General features: G+C 41.2%; 2 protein-coding genes across 2 annotated transcripts; both read left to right on the top strand.

Moving 5' to 3' along the window:
* The first annotated feature begins 3,872 nt into the window (after nt 1-3,872).
* On the top strand, nt 3,873-7,841 carry LOC125544031 (uncharacterized). The gene is made up of 8 exons (XM_048707565.2): nt 3,873-4,226; nt 4,456-4,606; nt 4,962-5,628; nt 6,135-6,302; nt 6,412-6,646; nt 6,726-6,821; nt 6,901-7,109; nt 7,194-7,841. Exons 1-8 carry the CDS (start codon nt 4,076-4,078, stop codon nt 7,509-7,511), a joined length of 1,995 nt encoding a protein of 664 aa, XP_048563522.2. The 5' UTR covers nt 3,873-4,075; the 3' UTR covers nt 7,512-7,841.
* A 1,884-nt stretch (nt 7,842-9,725) lies between these two features.
* LOC147988731 (uncharacterized) lies at nt 9,726-10,602 on the top strand. The gene is made up of 2 exons (XM_087546072.1): nt 9,726-9,894; nt 9,959-10,602. Exons 1-2 carry the CDS (start codon nt 9,741-9,743, stop codon nt 10,210-10,212), a joined length of 408 nt encoding a protein of 135 aa, XP_087402198.1. The 5' UTR covers nt 9,726-9,740; the 3' UTR covers nt 10,213-10,602.
* Nucleotides 10,603-16,134: the final 5,532 nt, after the last annotated feature.

Here is a 16,134-nt window from a genome sequence, read left to right as displayed (position 1 = left end):
GCGAGCGGCGGGGCGCCAGCGGGCGGAGGCGGCGGCTCGGCCGAGCGGGGCCGGGAGGCGAGCGGCGTCGGCGGATGGGCCGCGCGGGCCCGCGCTGAGCTCGGTGGGCCGGCGGCGGAGGGGGAGGCACGGTGCTGACGTGTCGCGCCTGGATTCCTTGCGGGCCGGCGACGGACGTGTCCGGCGCTGAGGGGGGTAGTTTGGATAGGGTTTCGCCCGAATTTCGGAGGAGGAGGCATATTTATAGGTAAAGGGAGCTAGGAGAGTCCAAATGAGGTGCGGTTTTCGCCCACACGATCGTGATCCAACGACGGAAAGCATGGAGGGGGTTTAGATGGGCTAGTGGGCTGTTGTGAAGGGGTGTTGGGCTGCAAAGAAAGAGGGGTTCGACGGTTAACGCGGTTAACCGTTGGGGCATCAAACGACCTCCAAATGGAACGAAATTTGACAGGCGGTCTACCGGTGATATACCAATGACACTCGACAAATCTCGGGCAATTTCGAGGACGTTTTGTCCTGCTCACGAAACAAGATCTGGAAGGTGCAACGGGTGCATGTGAGAGTGTCGGATTCCGAAACAGACAATGGGGAAAATGACTGGATGCATGAGACGAACATGAATGCAAATGAGATGCACATTATGACATGAGATGAAATGCATGACATGAACAAAATGCAAAACGAGGACAAAACCCAACCACGGAGGATATAACATATAACGTTGCCGGAAATGGCAAGAGTTGGAGTTACAATTATAGAATGTTACATCTGAGACGTTACAAAAAGGCACGGTGTACGCATCAATATTTTTTTCATTCATATATTTGATCTCAACTGACAACTGGTCATTCCAAAACAAAGCTAAGCAACCACTTTTAGCATTGTTATCGACTCCACAAAAGCCTTAACGGCCTATGCGAAAACACAAACAAGGGACCTTTTCAGACTTTTGCATTGTTTCACAAAAAAACACGAAACTGCAGATGATGACTCTAGATGAGGGCGATGAGATCACGAACTGCTGAGGCGCCCCTGATTCCCCGGCATTTCCAGCTTAGGCCTATCATTGCTGCTGACCGGGCGCCACACTTAGCCCTGCCAGGTTACCAGTATTCCCAGGGCTAGTTGCTTCCAAAACCACCATGTCGTCCTCAAGTGCATCCTCGCATTCTTTCCCACCCTCTACCCTGTCATTCACAACCTCTACAGCCTCCATGACACCTTTAATGAACCTAGGTATTGTAATACTGGACGGCTTTGGGTGGATGGCCTCCTCACCGGGTGTCGGTCCCTGTATCACTCCCACCGACAGCAACTGCTAAGACCCAAGATTTAGCAAGTCGCTGGTTGTCGCCCGGGATGAGAGATGTGGCTCCGACTAGTGCATAGCAATATGCCTCAACAACTAAAGTTGTCGTGGGGAGGACCCCCAGGTAGGTTCGGGAGCACAAGGCGATTTTCAAAACATCTGGGCGTCCAACGCCCCTCAGTCCGGCTGGCCCTCCACCCAGCTCCCCCTGGACGCGCCAGCTAGCCGTGTGGGGCCCTCGGGTGGCGCCCCAGCAGGCCCCAACACTTCTAGAATCCTCGTGTCCTCGAAAAATCATGTTAAATTCCCTAGGGGGTTTTACCTCCTACGGATTTTCTGAAAAGTCAAAAACATGCAGAAAACAACAACTAACTATGGACACTAAAATAATAGGTTAGTCCAAAAAATTTGCTATAAACAACATTTAAAAGTGACAATAGCATGAAACAATAAGAAATTATAGATATGTTGGAGACGTATCTGGCCCTAGTGTTAACATTAAAGGCAACACATTTTTCCTTTTTGTTGAACATGTATTATTTCATTTTTTGAAAGATGACCCATTGTCACTCTCTCTCCAAGATCGTATGAAGATATTTTACCGAATATTGATGAAAAACGACTGAAACATACACATTTTAAGCATTGCATGGACACCGAGGGTTAAACAAACACAAATTCAAGATGTAACCTAACACTTTTGATGTAATCATAGTAGTAGGGGCTCTTTGGTTCAAAGGGTTTTCGAAGGAATTTTATAAAATTCTAATCCAAAGATTTTTTTTCCTTAATGTTCCACTTGATTCAAAGGAATCAATCTCCAATTTTCCTATATATTGATTTCCAGCACTAGGGTTTATAGTGGGAGGTTGGACATCTTGAAAATATTTCTTGGGTCTATAACAATTGTGACATCTAATAAATCTCTACGAAAAATCTCTCCCTTTTCTAAGTTTTAACTAACCAACTCATATTACTGAATCCACAAACCAAAGACCCTTAACTTGGCCAGAAGGTTTAACATCATATGAACGAAGCGCCACTTGGTCATGCGCTTATTAACTTACTAAATAACAACTCGAACGTTGCTACGGGAATTGGTTGATGTCCAACTTAACGCGATATATTTGAATTAATAATATGAGAACTAAAACTAAGAAATATGTATATGATTTATTTTATTTAATTATTGTATAGATGGAAAATATTTATTGAATCTAAATGGCAATAATATAATGAGAAACCTTTTTCTGTGCATTAGGCCCCTTCCAATGCATATGTGCTTAGATGAGGTGCTTAGCTTGTTGTTGCTAAATTTCCTTTATTTAATTATTTAGCAATTAAACTCTTTGATGCATAGGGTAAGCTTTCTTCATTTAAGTGTTTTGCATAGGTCCGCACACGTGGCCTTGTTTTTTCTTAGAGTCACCAAAGTGCCCCCTCTTTTTCTTAATTGCTTTGCCACGTTATTTATTGCCTATGTGACATGCTTAACACCTTTATCCCGTGGAGCACCTGGAAGGTTAATTTTATGCATGTTGAGGTTTGTTTTCTCGTGCATGGTTGCATGGTGAGGTATTTGCATATTGAAAAACAAGTTAGCGTGCGAAAATCCATCTCTGCACCCGAGCTTATCTGCACCCGCGCTGGCGAAAATAATCAAGACAAATACTAGATTTTTTTTTCAAAAATTCCAATTTTTTTATGCGGTAGAATATTTGATGCGTAAGGTCCGCTCCAATTTTCTAATCATTTGGACATCTAAGCAGATCTCGGCAAAAAAGACAAATTGGGGGTCTGTAAAAAGATTTACTATTTATGTATTGTTTTTGCCCGATTTGTCTTTTTTGCCGAGAGCTGCTTAGACGTCCAAATAATTTGAAATTTGGAGCGAGCCCCACGCATCAAAGTTTCTACCTCACATTTTTTTTTGGATTTTTGAATTTTTTACAAAAAAATTTCTAACCGGGTGCAGATGAGTCTGGGCATCAAAACGTCGTGTCCGTTAGCGTGGCCCTATTTAGTTATATTATATATGATAAGAACACGTCCACAGAAATACTCCCTCTGTTACTTTTTACAAGACGTTTTAGAGTTCATGATAGTGTCAAAAAACCTTTTATACTCCTTTAAGTTACAGAGGGAGTATTTCTATGGACTTGTTCTTATGACCATGATCTAATTTAATTAATACACCCTTCATTCCTAAATATAAGCTTTTTAGAGATTCCAATATAAATTACATATGAAGAAAAACGAGTGATCTAAACTCTAAAATGTGTTTATATACTTTATATGTAGTTTGTATAACATATGGTTAGGTGGTTAGAAGAACAGTATTATCCTCAGCCATCAAGGTTTAAATCCTGAGGCGCGTATAGTGACTTCGTAAATTCTCAAGCTGACATGTCAGCTCAGTCTCTCGAAGGTGCTCATAGAGGTAGAATGTGTGTGTGCATTCACACGGATGAGTGTATGCGTGTCTTTATTGTATTAAAAAAATCCGGAGGGAGAGTACTTCTTACTCAATTCTTGTGATGAAAAGAAAGAAATTATGGAAGCATAAAGAAAACATCTCCACCCCGTCGGTCCTCCCACTGCAACATTCTGATCCCCTTTCCCTCCTCCCATTATCCGCTCCTCCCGTCGGCCCGCCGCCAGTGGCCGACCTCGCAACAACGCCGCATCAGCGGCGTGGGCGTACCTGATACGGCGACGAGCTGCGGGGGAGCCTCTTCGTGTGGCACTGCCGGGGACGACCGAGGCATGCGGAGATCGAAGGGATCAGGGCGGCGGCGAGCTGCAGACGAGCGGAAGCTCATCCGGATGGCGGACGAGGCGGCCGCAGCGAGCTCGATGCAAGCGGCCGCGGCGGCGGCGCTGGCCTCCCTCCACCTCCCTCCTCCAGGACTGACAGGTCGGTGCCCCCAAAGTTTCTTTCTTTTCCCCTTTGCTTCAACCAACTCGAAATGCGAGTCAGGCTCCTGCATCTTTCGCTGGAGTCCATCGCAAGATCTGAACCGAACCAACTAAAATCACGAGGAAATACACCTTTTTTAGATCATGTGAACCATCCTAGATTTTTACTCTGGATTGAGCATGCGTTGAGAAGCAGCAAGAATTAATTTGTGAGTGTTGGGAAGCAGAAACTGACAACCAAGATCGGAAAATTTTCGGGAGAGGAGCACGGATAAAGCGGAAGGCGAAGCGGAAGTGGGGCTTCGTTGGCGGTGAAGCGGGCGCGGTGGACTCTGGCGGGCTGCGTCCCCGTCTTAGTCATCGCCGGTCGACCTGCAGGTATAAGCAGGCGCGGTGTAAGTTAGTCAACACCACCATTGTTGTATAAGTTGTCCAACAAATGGAAGTAGTATATCATGGGATATTTGTCCAATGTGTTATTCCTGTATTATGTATATGTGCTGTTGCATCCAATGTTGCAGTTCATAATAGAATACAGTTTGTTAAAAGCAGTAGGGTATGTTAGTCAGTTTTTTGGTGCATAATTTTGTTCCACTGATTTTTCATGTGACTCAATGTCATGTTGCAGTTAGTTATGGTACATGTGCTGCGGCCGAGTCATCTCTGTTCTTTGCTCTGCTTTTTGCTTTTCTTGCTTTATATAAGGTTGTTTTTGCTTGTTTCTTGATTATAGGGGAGGAGTTGGATCCATGGATGAAGTATTACATGGTGAAGTGGGCATCAGGAGCCGTTTCAGTGCTGGGAGGATTCGAGAGATCATGCGTGGTCTGACACCCCGGCAGCAGGGGTATGTTGCAAAGTATGGATTCGAGCATTTCAATCGTATCGGGGCATTCTCTGTTCATGAGCCACTGACTGAGTGGATCATGGGAAAAATTAACCCCCCGTTCTCTGAGTTCAGAATTAATGCGGACAAGACAATAGTTTTCAGCAAGCCCCTTGTTCAGAAAATTCTAGGTGTACCTACAGGGGGAAGACCCTTTGTACTGCATGGTCAGAAGTCGGACAAAATCAAAGAACTGCGAGATCTGTACTTAAATAATGGACTAAGGGCAACCATCCCCCATTGTGTCAGTTTGCTTAAGAACAACGAGGATGAGGAATCCTTCATGAGGACATTCCTGCTTATTGCACTGGCGGCAGTGCTCACCCCCACCACTGGGAATACAATAGACCTTGACTACCTGTGGGCCTTTGAAGATATGTCAAAGGTGCATGACCTTGACTGGGCAGGCCATATCACGGAGCATCTGATGGACGAGGTCCAGAAATTTCAGTACAAATCTAGGGAGGAAAAGATGAGAGACTTCTGGGTTGGTGGGTGCTTACCTTTGCTCACGGTATGGCCTCTCTTGCTCTCTCCTTCTCCCTCCTGTTGCAGATACTGCACTGATGATATGTCTTTGATGTTGCTGCTGGCATTTCTTTTCTGATGTTGTCATTATTGCGGTGGCATTTCTTCGCAGTTATAACTTATAAGTATTTCATACTGCAGTCTGTTTGATTTTGTTGATTCCACAGTTATGGCAATGGTGTGCCTCAGTTAAACTTACAGTAAGCAGTTAATGTGGCTATCTGATTTTAGCGTTGGCAATTTTGTATTTCTTTGTTGATGCCACATTTATTTTACAGGGGATGCTGCAGCTATGTTCAGTTCACACTGCAGACTGTATGCGTACTTTCTTCTGTTTGTTACTGTGATGCTGTGGCTAGTGCATTTTCTTGTTTAAATATGTGTAGTTTATAGTAATATTCATGCCATCCTTTACAGTGCCACCTTTTGTTTCACCAACAATGTTTATAATTTTATATGTATGAATCTTGTTTCAATCTCTGTTTTTTGTAGATCGCTTACATGGACCACTTGGATCTCCCAAGAGGGCGAATTGTAGACCATGAAATTAACTACTCGGTGCCCAGGATCTGCCATGTTTCTAAGGATGATTTCCAGTTTGCCGCAATTGCTGACCTGCATCGTCAACATTTCAAGTTTGCCACATTTGGGATACTTCCAGTATGTTGTTTTCTCCACCTTTTTCACTCTGTAGTTTGTGTTTACAGCATACAACGTTTTAGCAGTGTTTGTTCTTTTATCCATTCTTATTCTTGTGGGTATTATGCAGTTCCGTGATAGAACACCATACACTGATAATCCAGTAACCGATACAGAAGTAGCAGCAGATGATCTTCGTATTCTCTCGAATGATCAAGTCTTATCAGGGCAATGGGAACTTGTAGAAGTACACGGGCAAAAAATAGACGAACTTGTAAAAGAAACTCAACCTGAAGCCCTTGGGTTTGCAGAAGCGAGCATCGATCATTTCCGTCTTGGAAGAACTGATATCGGCTCAAATCAAGGTAATGCTAAAGAAATGAGTACAGGTTATTTTCATATTTCAAGGAGCTCCATGATGATTCGGTACCACGCGATTATCAGGAACTAAAAAAACCGCTAGCTGCGAAAGGGGCAGTTCTAGCCATTGTAGGAATACTGCAAAGGCGGCCGTGACACCCTCTTCGTCTGAGAAATCAGGTTACATTGTCAACTTACATGCACATATGCGTTAAACCTTGAATACTTATAGTTTTTTTACCTGTGAAATTTTATACAGTAGAAGACAGTGCTCGAGAATATGAATCTTCAGAGTCAGATGATCACCCGACACCTCCAGAAGCTGATTATGGGGTAATATTCAGGAGTTATCTATCTGGAACACAAATGGAGAGAGTAAACATGCTTATCCACAAAATTAAACCTGAAACTATTGTATTCGTGGCTACCATGAGGAAGTGCGATGTTCAGCTACCTACTCCTCTTCTGGTAAATTTATATCCCTTTTCCTCCAGCCTGAGTTCACTTCTGTTTGTTTTGCACTAACATCTCATCTTGCCCACATGTAACCAGATCATTTCGAAGGAACGCTCATTAGCCGCAGCTGCACACTTTCCGCATGAAAACGGGGCCGTCACACTTCAGATGCCGGGCAAGAGCGAGAAGTGGAGGCCAAGATTCTTCATAGAAAAAGACAATTGCATGCTTGCGGGTAATTGGTTAGACTTTGTATGTGACAACCAAGTGCAGGTGGGCGACATATGCATCTTTGTACCGGAAAAGGGTGGGGAAAGGTCCACTTTCACGGTCCATATAATTCGTGCAGAAGCTACTCATCGTAGGGGTGTTAAAAGGGTTCGCTCCAGCCTTGATTCTCCGGTTGGCGTATAAGGAATGGCAAATCCAGATGCCGTTTAGGAATGGCAACCGGATGGATGCTCGCAAATGGTTGGGAGGCAAGCTTGTCCACGGCAACGGTCTGTGTTCTGGGACATGTGCCTGTTCGAACTGAAGAAAAGTGAGAGGTAGCACTAGTTTGTAGTAGAGCAGAATGGTGGGACATGAGAGCTAGCACCCGCATGCTCTTTCTGTTGGTACTTTGTGTGTCTCTGTGATGTTTTGTACTATATGAAATCAAGCTATGGCTAACTCTCTGATCATATTCTCCTATATAACCATCCTGGAAGATGCCGGTAATTTTAATTTCGAAGTTTCGTGGCAGCTTTGTGTGCATGGTTAATTGCCAGGTTGAGACTTCTTTGTGGCACAGCTAGCTGTGTTATGCTGGTACCTTATGGGATCTCGGTGCCTTTTATCATTTGGAAGTGGATATGCGAGAGAGGTCATCTATTGGTAACTAGCAAGCAATCTGAACAAATGTAGGCAAAAATACTTTCGTTACTTGGACATCGTTCATACTATCTTTCTACAAAGATTGTTTAGTGGCGCGGGCTGCAGATTTGCCGGTATTGTTGGTAAAATTTCAACTTTGTAAAAACAAATCGATGCATGGGATACATGTATCAAGGTTTCCTTTGTTATCTTGCAATCTAATACTCTTATGTAACAGACTAGAGCTTGAAATTCCGTGGTTTCTCCGTTTTTATCTGATGATCAAATGAGTTAAGACTACATATCTGAATGTGCAAGGATTGTACCAGCGATAACTTATAAGTATGGTTCTGAAGTTATCTTCCTCTGCAGGAGATCAAAATGTACGGTGCTAAAATGAATTTTCCTGTTGTTATATTACTGGGATATTTTCTGTGCTAAAATACTTCACTGTGATAGAGATAATAATTGTGACAATTTTTTGTGGCACGAAGTCTTTGCAATTCCCATTGTCATGGTCATGACATCTTTCATTTCAAATTTTAATCTAATACTAAAAACAGAGTGCTTCTTCAAGTGCATACTTGGAACATTTAAACTATGGTTTTTTTGCTTTGTATGGCATGTTTGAAATTTAAAGCATCTTAGTACTCTTATACAAATATTAAAGTATGCATTAAATAAAGTCCATATATCATTTTTGATATTGTTCGAATATGCGGAAATTATACAACTGCATTTCTAATTACCATAAAGTTTCATGTTCAGAAAGTATATATGTATAGTGAGCAATGTTTCATTGTTGTACAATAATATTAATATAAAGTAGTTCTAGCCCGAGCAAGCGGCACATGTTGTTGAATGGTGTTACTTAATCACCAACATTAAGGAAGGGAACATATATATGATAACATTAATTAATATTATCTATATAAACAAGGGAAACATAACTTTTCAAAAAATATTTCTCTTATCCTCTACTTCACTAGGACCAGCATTTCCTATATATAACTAAAATGCTTAGGTGTCAAATATATCCTTGACAAATTAATGAGACCACTTTAAGCTAAGAAGTGTTAAACTTCTCCCGACCTAGGCAGGCGGCAGCCCTTCCATGACCCCCACTCCCTCCATATGCCCCTAGAGCGCCGAGAGGAGGTGTAAACTGTACTGCTTCTGTTTGGTCTCTGAGTAGCGGTGGCGAGACGATGGCATCACCTTCGGTGTAGAATAAGGTATCTTCACCTTGCTCTAGTTCCGATGGTGCCTATCCTCCGGAGGCATTCTGAGGATGGTGTGTCCCTAGATCCCTTTCTCTGTGTCCGAATTTTACTTTTGCATGTTTGTCTTGGTGTCGCTGCCCCACGGAGCGGACAACACGGATGTGTGTCTTAATCCCCCATCTTGAGTATTGACCAATGAAAGTTGACCAGCCTTGGCCTTGACCGGGAGATTGTGAGATTTGTGTTCTTTGACTCCATCTAGCTGGATATGGGGCGTTCTACAGGCACATTCCAACATTTTCCTTCTTCTGGGCAGCGATTTGCTATACAAATCACTGTCGTCGACATCTTCTGGTCTACATATTGGTCGCTAGTTCTACAAACTTCTGAGTTTCAACGGTTTCGCTCTGTTGAGACGGAGACCCAGAAGGGCAACGAGCTTTACTCACCGTGCGCCGCTGATGGATGAAGGGGCAATAATACTGTGGCACCCCAATGACTTGGATGTATTTTTGACTTTTTGCAAGGGTGTTTTTGTAAGAGTACATGCTACTCAAGAATAAGGATGTTATCCCTTTCCCCATGCTCTCCTCCTATAAAAACACCACCTAGCCTAAGCATCCACTCGCTACTGATCATCCAACACGAGGAAGCATCCAGGACTACATACGAGATGGGCAAGACACTGTTGCTCCTGCCCGTCCTGCTCGTCGCTTCCCGTAAGTGTTTGAATTCTCATGAATCAATCGGATGCATATGAATTTTGCTCAAATTTGACTGTAGTGGGCATGTCGACGACGGTGGTGCGGAGCGAGCTGGCGTGCGGCAGCCTGAGGGAGCACTGCATGGCCATGTGCATCCTAGCAAGCTGGTGCATGCACTGTTGCCAGGCCCGCGGATACGCCCACGGCCGCTGCAGGGTCCTCCACGGCGAGACCACCTGCTACTGCTGCAAGGACGTGCCCCCCTCCCCCTCCCCGGCTCCCGGCCCGCAGAAGAGCTCCGCCGCCGGCGACCTCACTTTCTTGACCGACTGAGGAATATGCGGCGACATCCTCACTCTCTTTATGCATCAAGCGTGAGTTGGGCCAACTCCTGAATAAATGGACAAGATCTGTCTAGTAGTTTTACGCAATCTTTCCAAAAAGGATATGCATGTTTGCTAATTGCTTTGCCAACTCGATCTTTTAGCTGCGTGTACCGTACCATCGGATGCAAAGGCCGGGCGATATTCACCCGCCATCTAAGAAAACTTATGCCAACTTCCCAATTCTCCGGCTTCAAAACCACCATGGTTTTATCTAACCGTGTTCTCTATACTTACACACTTATCGCAAAGTTGTAAGCTAATACTATCAAAAGTCCCTGTTTAATTGATCATGTGCGCAATGCGCATCCTTTTAATGGAAAAGTATTCCTGTTTTTCATCCAAGAGTTCTTGTTTGATGTCGTGCGTCCTTTTCATGCAGATGACATCTACAAATTGTGTGGCATCAACATTTTTCTAAATATCGCATATAATTTATGTTGAGTTGGAAGTGATCAAAGAAATAAAAGGTAGTATTCTTTAATACAATTTTCATCGTACTAGACTTTGTTCCTCCACCATTTGGTGCTTATTTAATAATATTAGTCGCCACCCACGTGAGCATTAATTGTTAGCAAATACAATAAAAAATAACTATATCGCCATATCTCTATATCTCTATATCAATATCGCTATCTCTATTTATATCTACATCTATCTCTATCTTTATCTATTTGTATCTATATCCATTATCTATTATCGCTTACTTATGTTATATTGTTATATTATTTTGTTTCATACTTATAATTTTATTTTACTTAAATCATTTTTTATTTATTTTTGCGTAAAGACATGGATATTTTGTTATATTTCCAAAGCTTCGGTAGCTGTGAGCTATGAAAGGGGCGGTTCTAGCCATTGTAGGAGCTAGATGATACCCCACACATTGTTGTGTGGACATTTTGCAACATATTTCGATGAGATTCGATGTATGAAACATGAATATTTGGAGTAATAATATAAGAGCTAAAAATCAAAATATGTCTGATTTATTGTGTTTGATTATTGTATAGTATTAAAATATAAATAGCATAATAGGCTGCAAATTCTCATGCATGTTTGCATGTTGACGTGGGCTTTATGTATCCATGGTTGCATGTTGAGGTGGTTCTTTTCCCATGCATGTTGTATGGTGAGACATCATGCTTTCATGTTAAGAGAAATATGTTAGTGGGGTGGGCCTTTTCCCTTGAATCTTGTGTCATGAGGTGACATGCTTGCATATTATGAGAAATATGTCAGTGTGAACTAGCTATTTAGATATAGAAGATACTGCAAGATCAATTGTGACACCCTCTTCATATGAGGTATCAAGTTATATTGTCAACGTCGGGTGTGACACTCTATAGAAATCAGGTTATACTGTAAACTTACCGTGCACATATGGGAAGAAGACAAGTGTTCGGGGAAATGAATCTTTTGAGTCAGGTGAGTTGATTATGGGGTAATATTTGTGTATCAGGAATACAAGTGTAGAGAATAAACATACTTATCCAGGAAATTAGACCTGAAACTATTGTATTCGTCCCTACCATGAGGAAGTGTGATGCTTAACTACCTAATCCTATTCTGATAAATTTCTATTATTTTCTATTCAACAGGATGCTCACTGATCGGTATCAACTGTTTTTGTGGTATATGATGTATGTCGAGAGGGAGCTTGCTGCCATGGTTGTGCATATCATTTCTTTCCAGAGATCAGCTCTGGTTTCTGGACCAGTAGAACGATGGGAGCAATATACAACACCTCCATGCTCTTTATTGTCTTTGGTAATTTGATTTGAAATACTATGATCTATGACTTCTTCACACATCGTGATGGTTGATCTGAGCGAAGCGGCACCTGTCACAGCTTGATTGCATACCATATACTGTATTCAGCATAGATTTAAAGATCCATTCGACACGTCAGACTTTCAATCTGCGTTACAATGTTTATCTGAAGCCTGGCAAAACACTCTGGATTAACCATACATACATATGTCACACGCAAGCAGTGTTTCAGCCTATATCACCCCAAGCAATGCTCTATACTTCTACTCTACACATGATATGAAAAAAGAAGTTATGAAATGGTAGCACACCGTATTACAGTTGAATGTACGTGCTGCCACCATAATAACATCAGGACTGCTAAAACTCAGCTCGATGATTTTTATTTTGGTCTCATTCACGTCTGTAACCATCCGATTCAATTGTGTATAGATATGTGCTTTGTGCTATGCGATGGACTTGTTGGAGCGACGTGGGCATGACCCATTCTCTTTTTTTTTTCATCTGGTTGTGGGGTTTACATGTTGTAGTCGTTTTCTTGGGGGTTCTACCTTTGCCGGCCGAGTTGTGTGTGGGTGGGGTGGGGGGGGGGGGGGGGGTGGGCTTGGTTTTGTGGCCTTTTTATTTTTCTATTTAGGTTAGACTTGTTATTGTTTCTAATATATTTTTTTGCTTTCTTTGTTAGACTACTGTTGGGTAGTTGTTATTTCTTTTGTGGGAGGTGCTTTCTCATTGTTTGGATGTGTATATTTTTTTGCATTTTATTTGGTTAAAGAACGATTGTGGATTTATTTTTTGTCCAAGATTTTCAATTTTGTATTTTGTCACAACGTGAAACAAAATATTAAGGAGAGACCACGTGAATATTCATTTCTGAGCCCAGACTCATCTGCACCCGGTGAAGAGAAAATTCACAAAAAATACTAAAAAAACTTCACAAAAATCTGATTTTTTTACATGGAAGATAATTTGGTGCGTGAGGTGCGCTTCAAATTTCAGACCATTTGAACATATGAAAAGCTCTCAGCAAAAAAGAGAAATCGGGTTAGAACAATACATGAACAGTAAACTTTTTCTCAGACCCAAATTTTCTTTTTTGCTGAGAGCTACTCAAATGTCCAAATAATCTGAAATTTGGAGCGCACCTCACGCACTAAATTATCTTCAATGCAGAAAAAATTCCAAATTTTTCAAATTTTTCTAGTATTTGTTTTGAATTTTCTGTTCATCATGGGTGCAGCTGATCCTGAGCACCGAATCGCCTCGTCCGAGACCATGCAACTACACATATCATAACTTAGTGCAACTTCAAGAACATAAATTTTCAAAAAGGGTCACAATTGTAAGTGCTATAAGAGAAAAAAAGGGGCCACAATTGCATTTGCTTTCAAAGGGGTCGCAACTATAAGTTTTCAAATGGATTCACAATTGCATGTTTTCAAACCGAGTTGCAACTGTAAGAATTCAAATGGGGTCGCAATTGCATGTTTTTAAAGCGGGTTGCAACTGCATGTTTTTAAGACCGGCCGCAACTGCAAGTTTTTAAATGAGGTCACAACTCCATGTTTTCAAGGTCGCAACTCCACATTTTCAAGGCGTGTCACAACTGCATGTGTTCAGGGGTGGTCGCCAGTGCATGTCTTAAGGGTGTGATGCAACTTCATGTTTTCAAGGAGGGTCACAACTGCATGTTTTCAAAACTGGTCGAAGTTGCATGTTTTCAAAGTGTGTCGCAACTGCATGTTTCCAAGGGTGTTCGCAACTACATGTCTTAAGGGTGTGATGCAACTTCATGTTTCCAAGGAGGTCACAATTGAATGTTTTCAAGGCGTGTCACAGCTGCATGTTTTCAAGGGGATCGCAACTCCATGTCTTAAGGGTGTGACACAATTCATGTTTTCAAGGGGTCACAACTACATGTTTTCAAGAGCGGTCGCAACCGCAAGTTTTTGGACGGGATCGCAACTGCATGTATCAAGGTGTGTCGCAACTGCATGTTTGCAAGGTGGGTCTCCACTGTATGTATTAAGGGCCTGACGCAACTTCATGTTTTTAAGGCGGTTGCAACTGCATGTTTTCAAATGGGATCTCGTCCGCTTTCAAAAGGATCGCAACTACATGTTTTCAAGAAGAATAGAACTGCAGGCTTTCAAGGAGGGTCACAATTGCATGTTTTCAAATGGAGTCGGAACTTCATGGTTTCAAGTGGGCTTACAACTGCATGTTTTCATGGAGAGTCACGATTGTATGTTTCAAGGGAGTCACGACTAGAGGGGTGGTGGTGGTGGGGGGGGGGGGGGGGGGGCAATGCATGCTTACAAGGGAGGGGCGCAAATGCATGTAAGTGGGGTCACAACTGTATGTTATCAAAGGGGGTTGTAGCTGTATGTTATTTTCAGCCAACTGCGATGAATATCTTTTTCAAAATAAAAAACATTTTCTGACCATTTTTAATCCCATGAATATTTCTTAAAAATTTTCATTTTACAAAGTGCAGAACAGTTTAATAATTCATGAATATTTTTTATGAATAAATTCATGAACATTTTCTAAACATTATGGTTAAAAAATGGCACAATTTAAACATTTCATTTGAAAACTATGAAATTCTAAATTTTATATCATGCGCTAGACAAGGTTGTAGTTGATTCCTTCCTTCTTCAGATAAATGCTTTGCTGCGTGCTTTGCTTGAGCCACGTCATTGCGTTTCGATTCACTCGTGCTTTTCTATCTGTAGGCCGGCCTAATTACCCCTAATTACTCTATTCTTAATGAACGATATATATGGTGATAATGATCAGATGATGGCCCATGGGAACAAGAAACAACTTTTGGTATGGCTTATCAATATAAATGGGCTGAAATAACAATATATGATGTCAGTTGATGTGAAATGAATGATACCAAACAATTGGCACACCTATGTCTCGCATTAAGCGAGACAAGAGCGAACCCCTCGCTGAAGGGAACAATTAGTTGCGTCGGCCCACGCGCGTGGGAGACACCAGCCTGTTTTCCTTTTTTTTCCACATTTTTGTTTTTTTCTTTCCTTTTTTCCTTTTTATACTTTAAAATAATATAACTATATATATTACAAAAGCTCTTCAAAAACATTTGAATTTTTTGAAAAAGTATTTAAATTTTTTTAAAAAGTATATAAGAATGTAGAATGAAAAAGAAAAAAAACCAAAAAAATGAAAATCAAGATAAACCAAAGAAAAAGGGAAATGAAAAAACTGAAGAAATAAGTGAAAAAATCCGGAGAAGAGAAAAAAGGAATGAAAAAGAAAATAAAAAGAAAAATAAATGAAAACAAAAATGAAGAAACAAAGAGCAAAAAAGAATAAAAAAGAATGAAAAAATGGAGAAGAAAAAAAGAAAAGAAAAAAAAACTCAAATAAAAGCCGGCTTGAATAACCTTAAATACGACGCGCACCTAGCACTTATTACGAACGTGACTTGGTCGGAGTGGTAGCAGCACGCGTGGTCGCCCGTTGAGATCCACGATCAAACTCTCGTTCTCCCTCCTGATATGGCGCCCATTCTTATTGTTTTCGCAAACAGGCGCCTGAAGGCGACCTCCTAGTTGTTCGAACCGTAAGCTGGCCACCTCACCTCATGTGCTATTCTACACTCTTTTCTTATTATGTCTTTTTTTCTTTTATCTTTTTTATTCGGAACGTTCTGCTCTGTTTTTTATTTCTTTTTATTTTGCTCATTTGAATGAACATTTTTTCAAAATCTAGGAATGTTTTTCGAATCGGTGAACTATTTTTCAAAATTGATGATTTGTTTTTAAAATTCAATGATTTGTTCTCGAATTTGATGATTTGTTTTTTGAATTTGATGATTTTTTTCGAATTCGATGAACTTTTTTTGCAAAATCGATGAACATTTTTCAAATTTGATGAACTTCTTTCATATTTATGAACTATTTTTCAAATGAATGAAACTTTTTTCAAGTTTGATGATCTTATTTTCAAAAATCATGAGCTTTTTATAAAATCGATGAACTTATTTCAAATTGGATGAACATTTTGTTTCAAATTCAATGAAAGTTTTTCAAATTTGATCAATTTTTTCAAAATCGACCAACTT

This window comes from Triticum urartu, chromosome 1A (genome assembly GCF_056163025.1).
Source record: "Triticum urartu cultivar PI428250 chromosome 1A, HENAU_Tu73, whole genome shotgun sequence".
NCBI lineage: Eukaryota > Viridiplantae > Streptophyta > Magnoliopsida > Poales > Poaceae > Triticum > Triticum urartu.
This window is presented reverse-complemented; position numbering and strand designations above follow the sequence as displayed.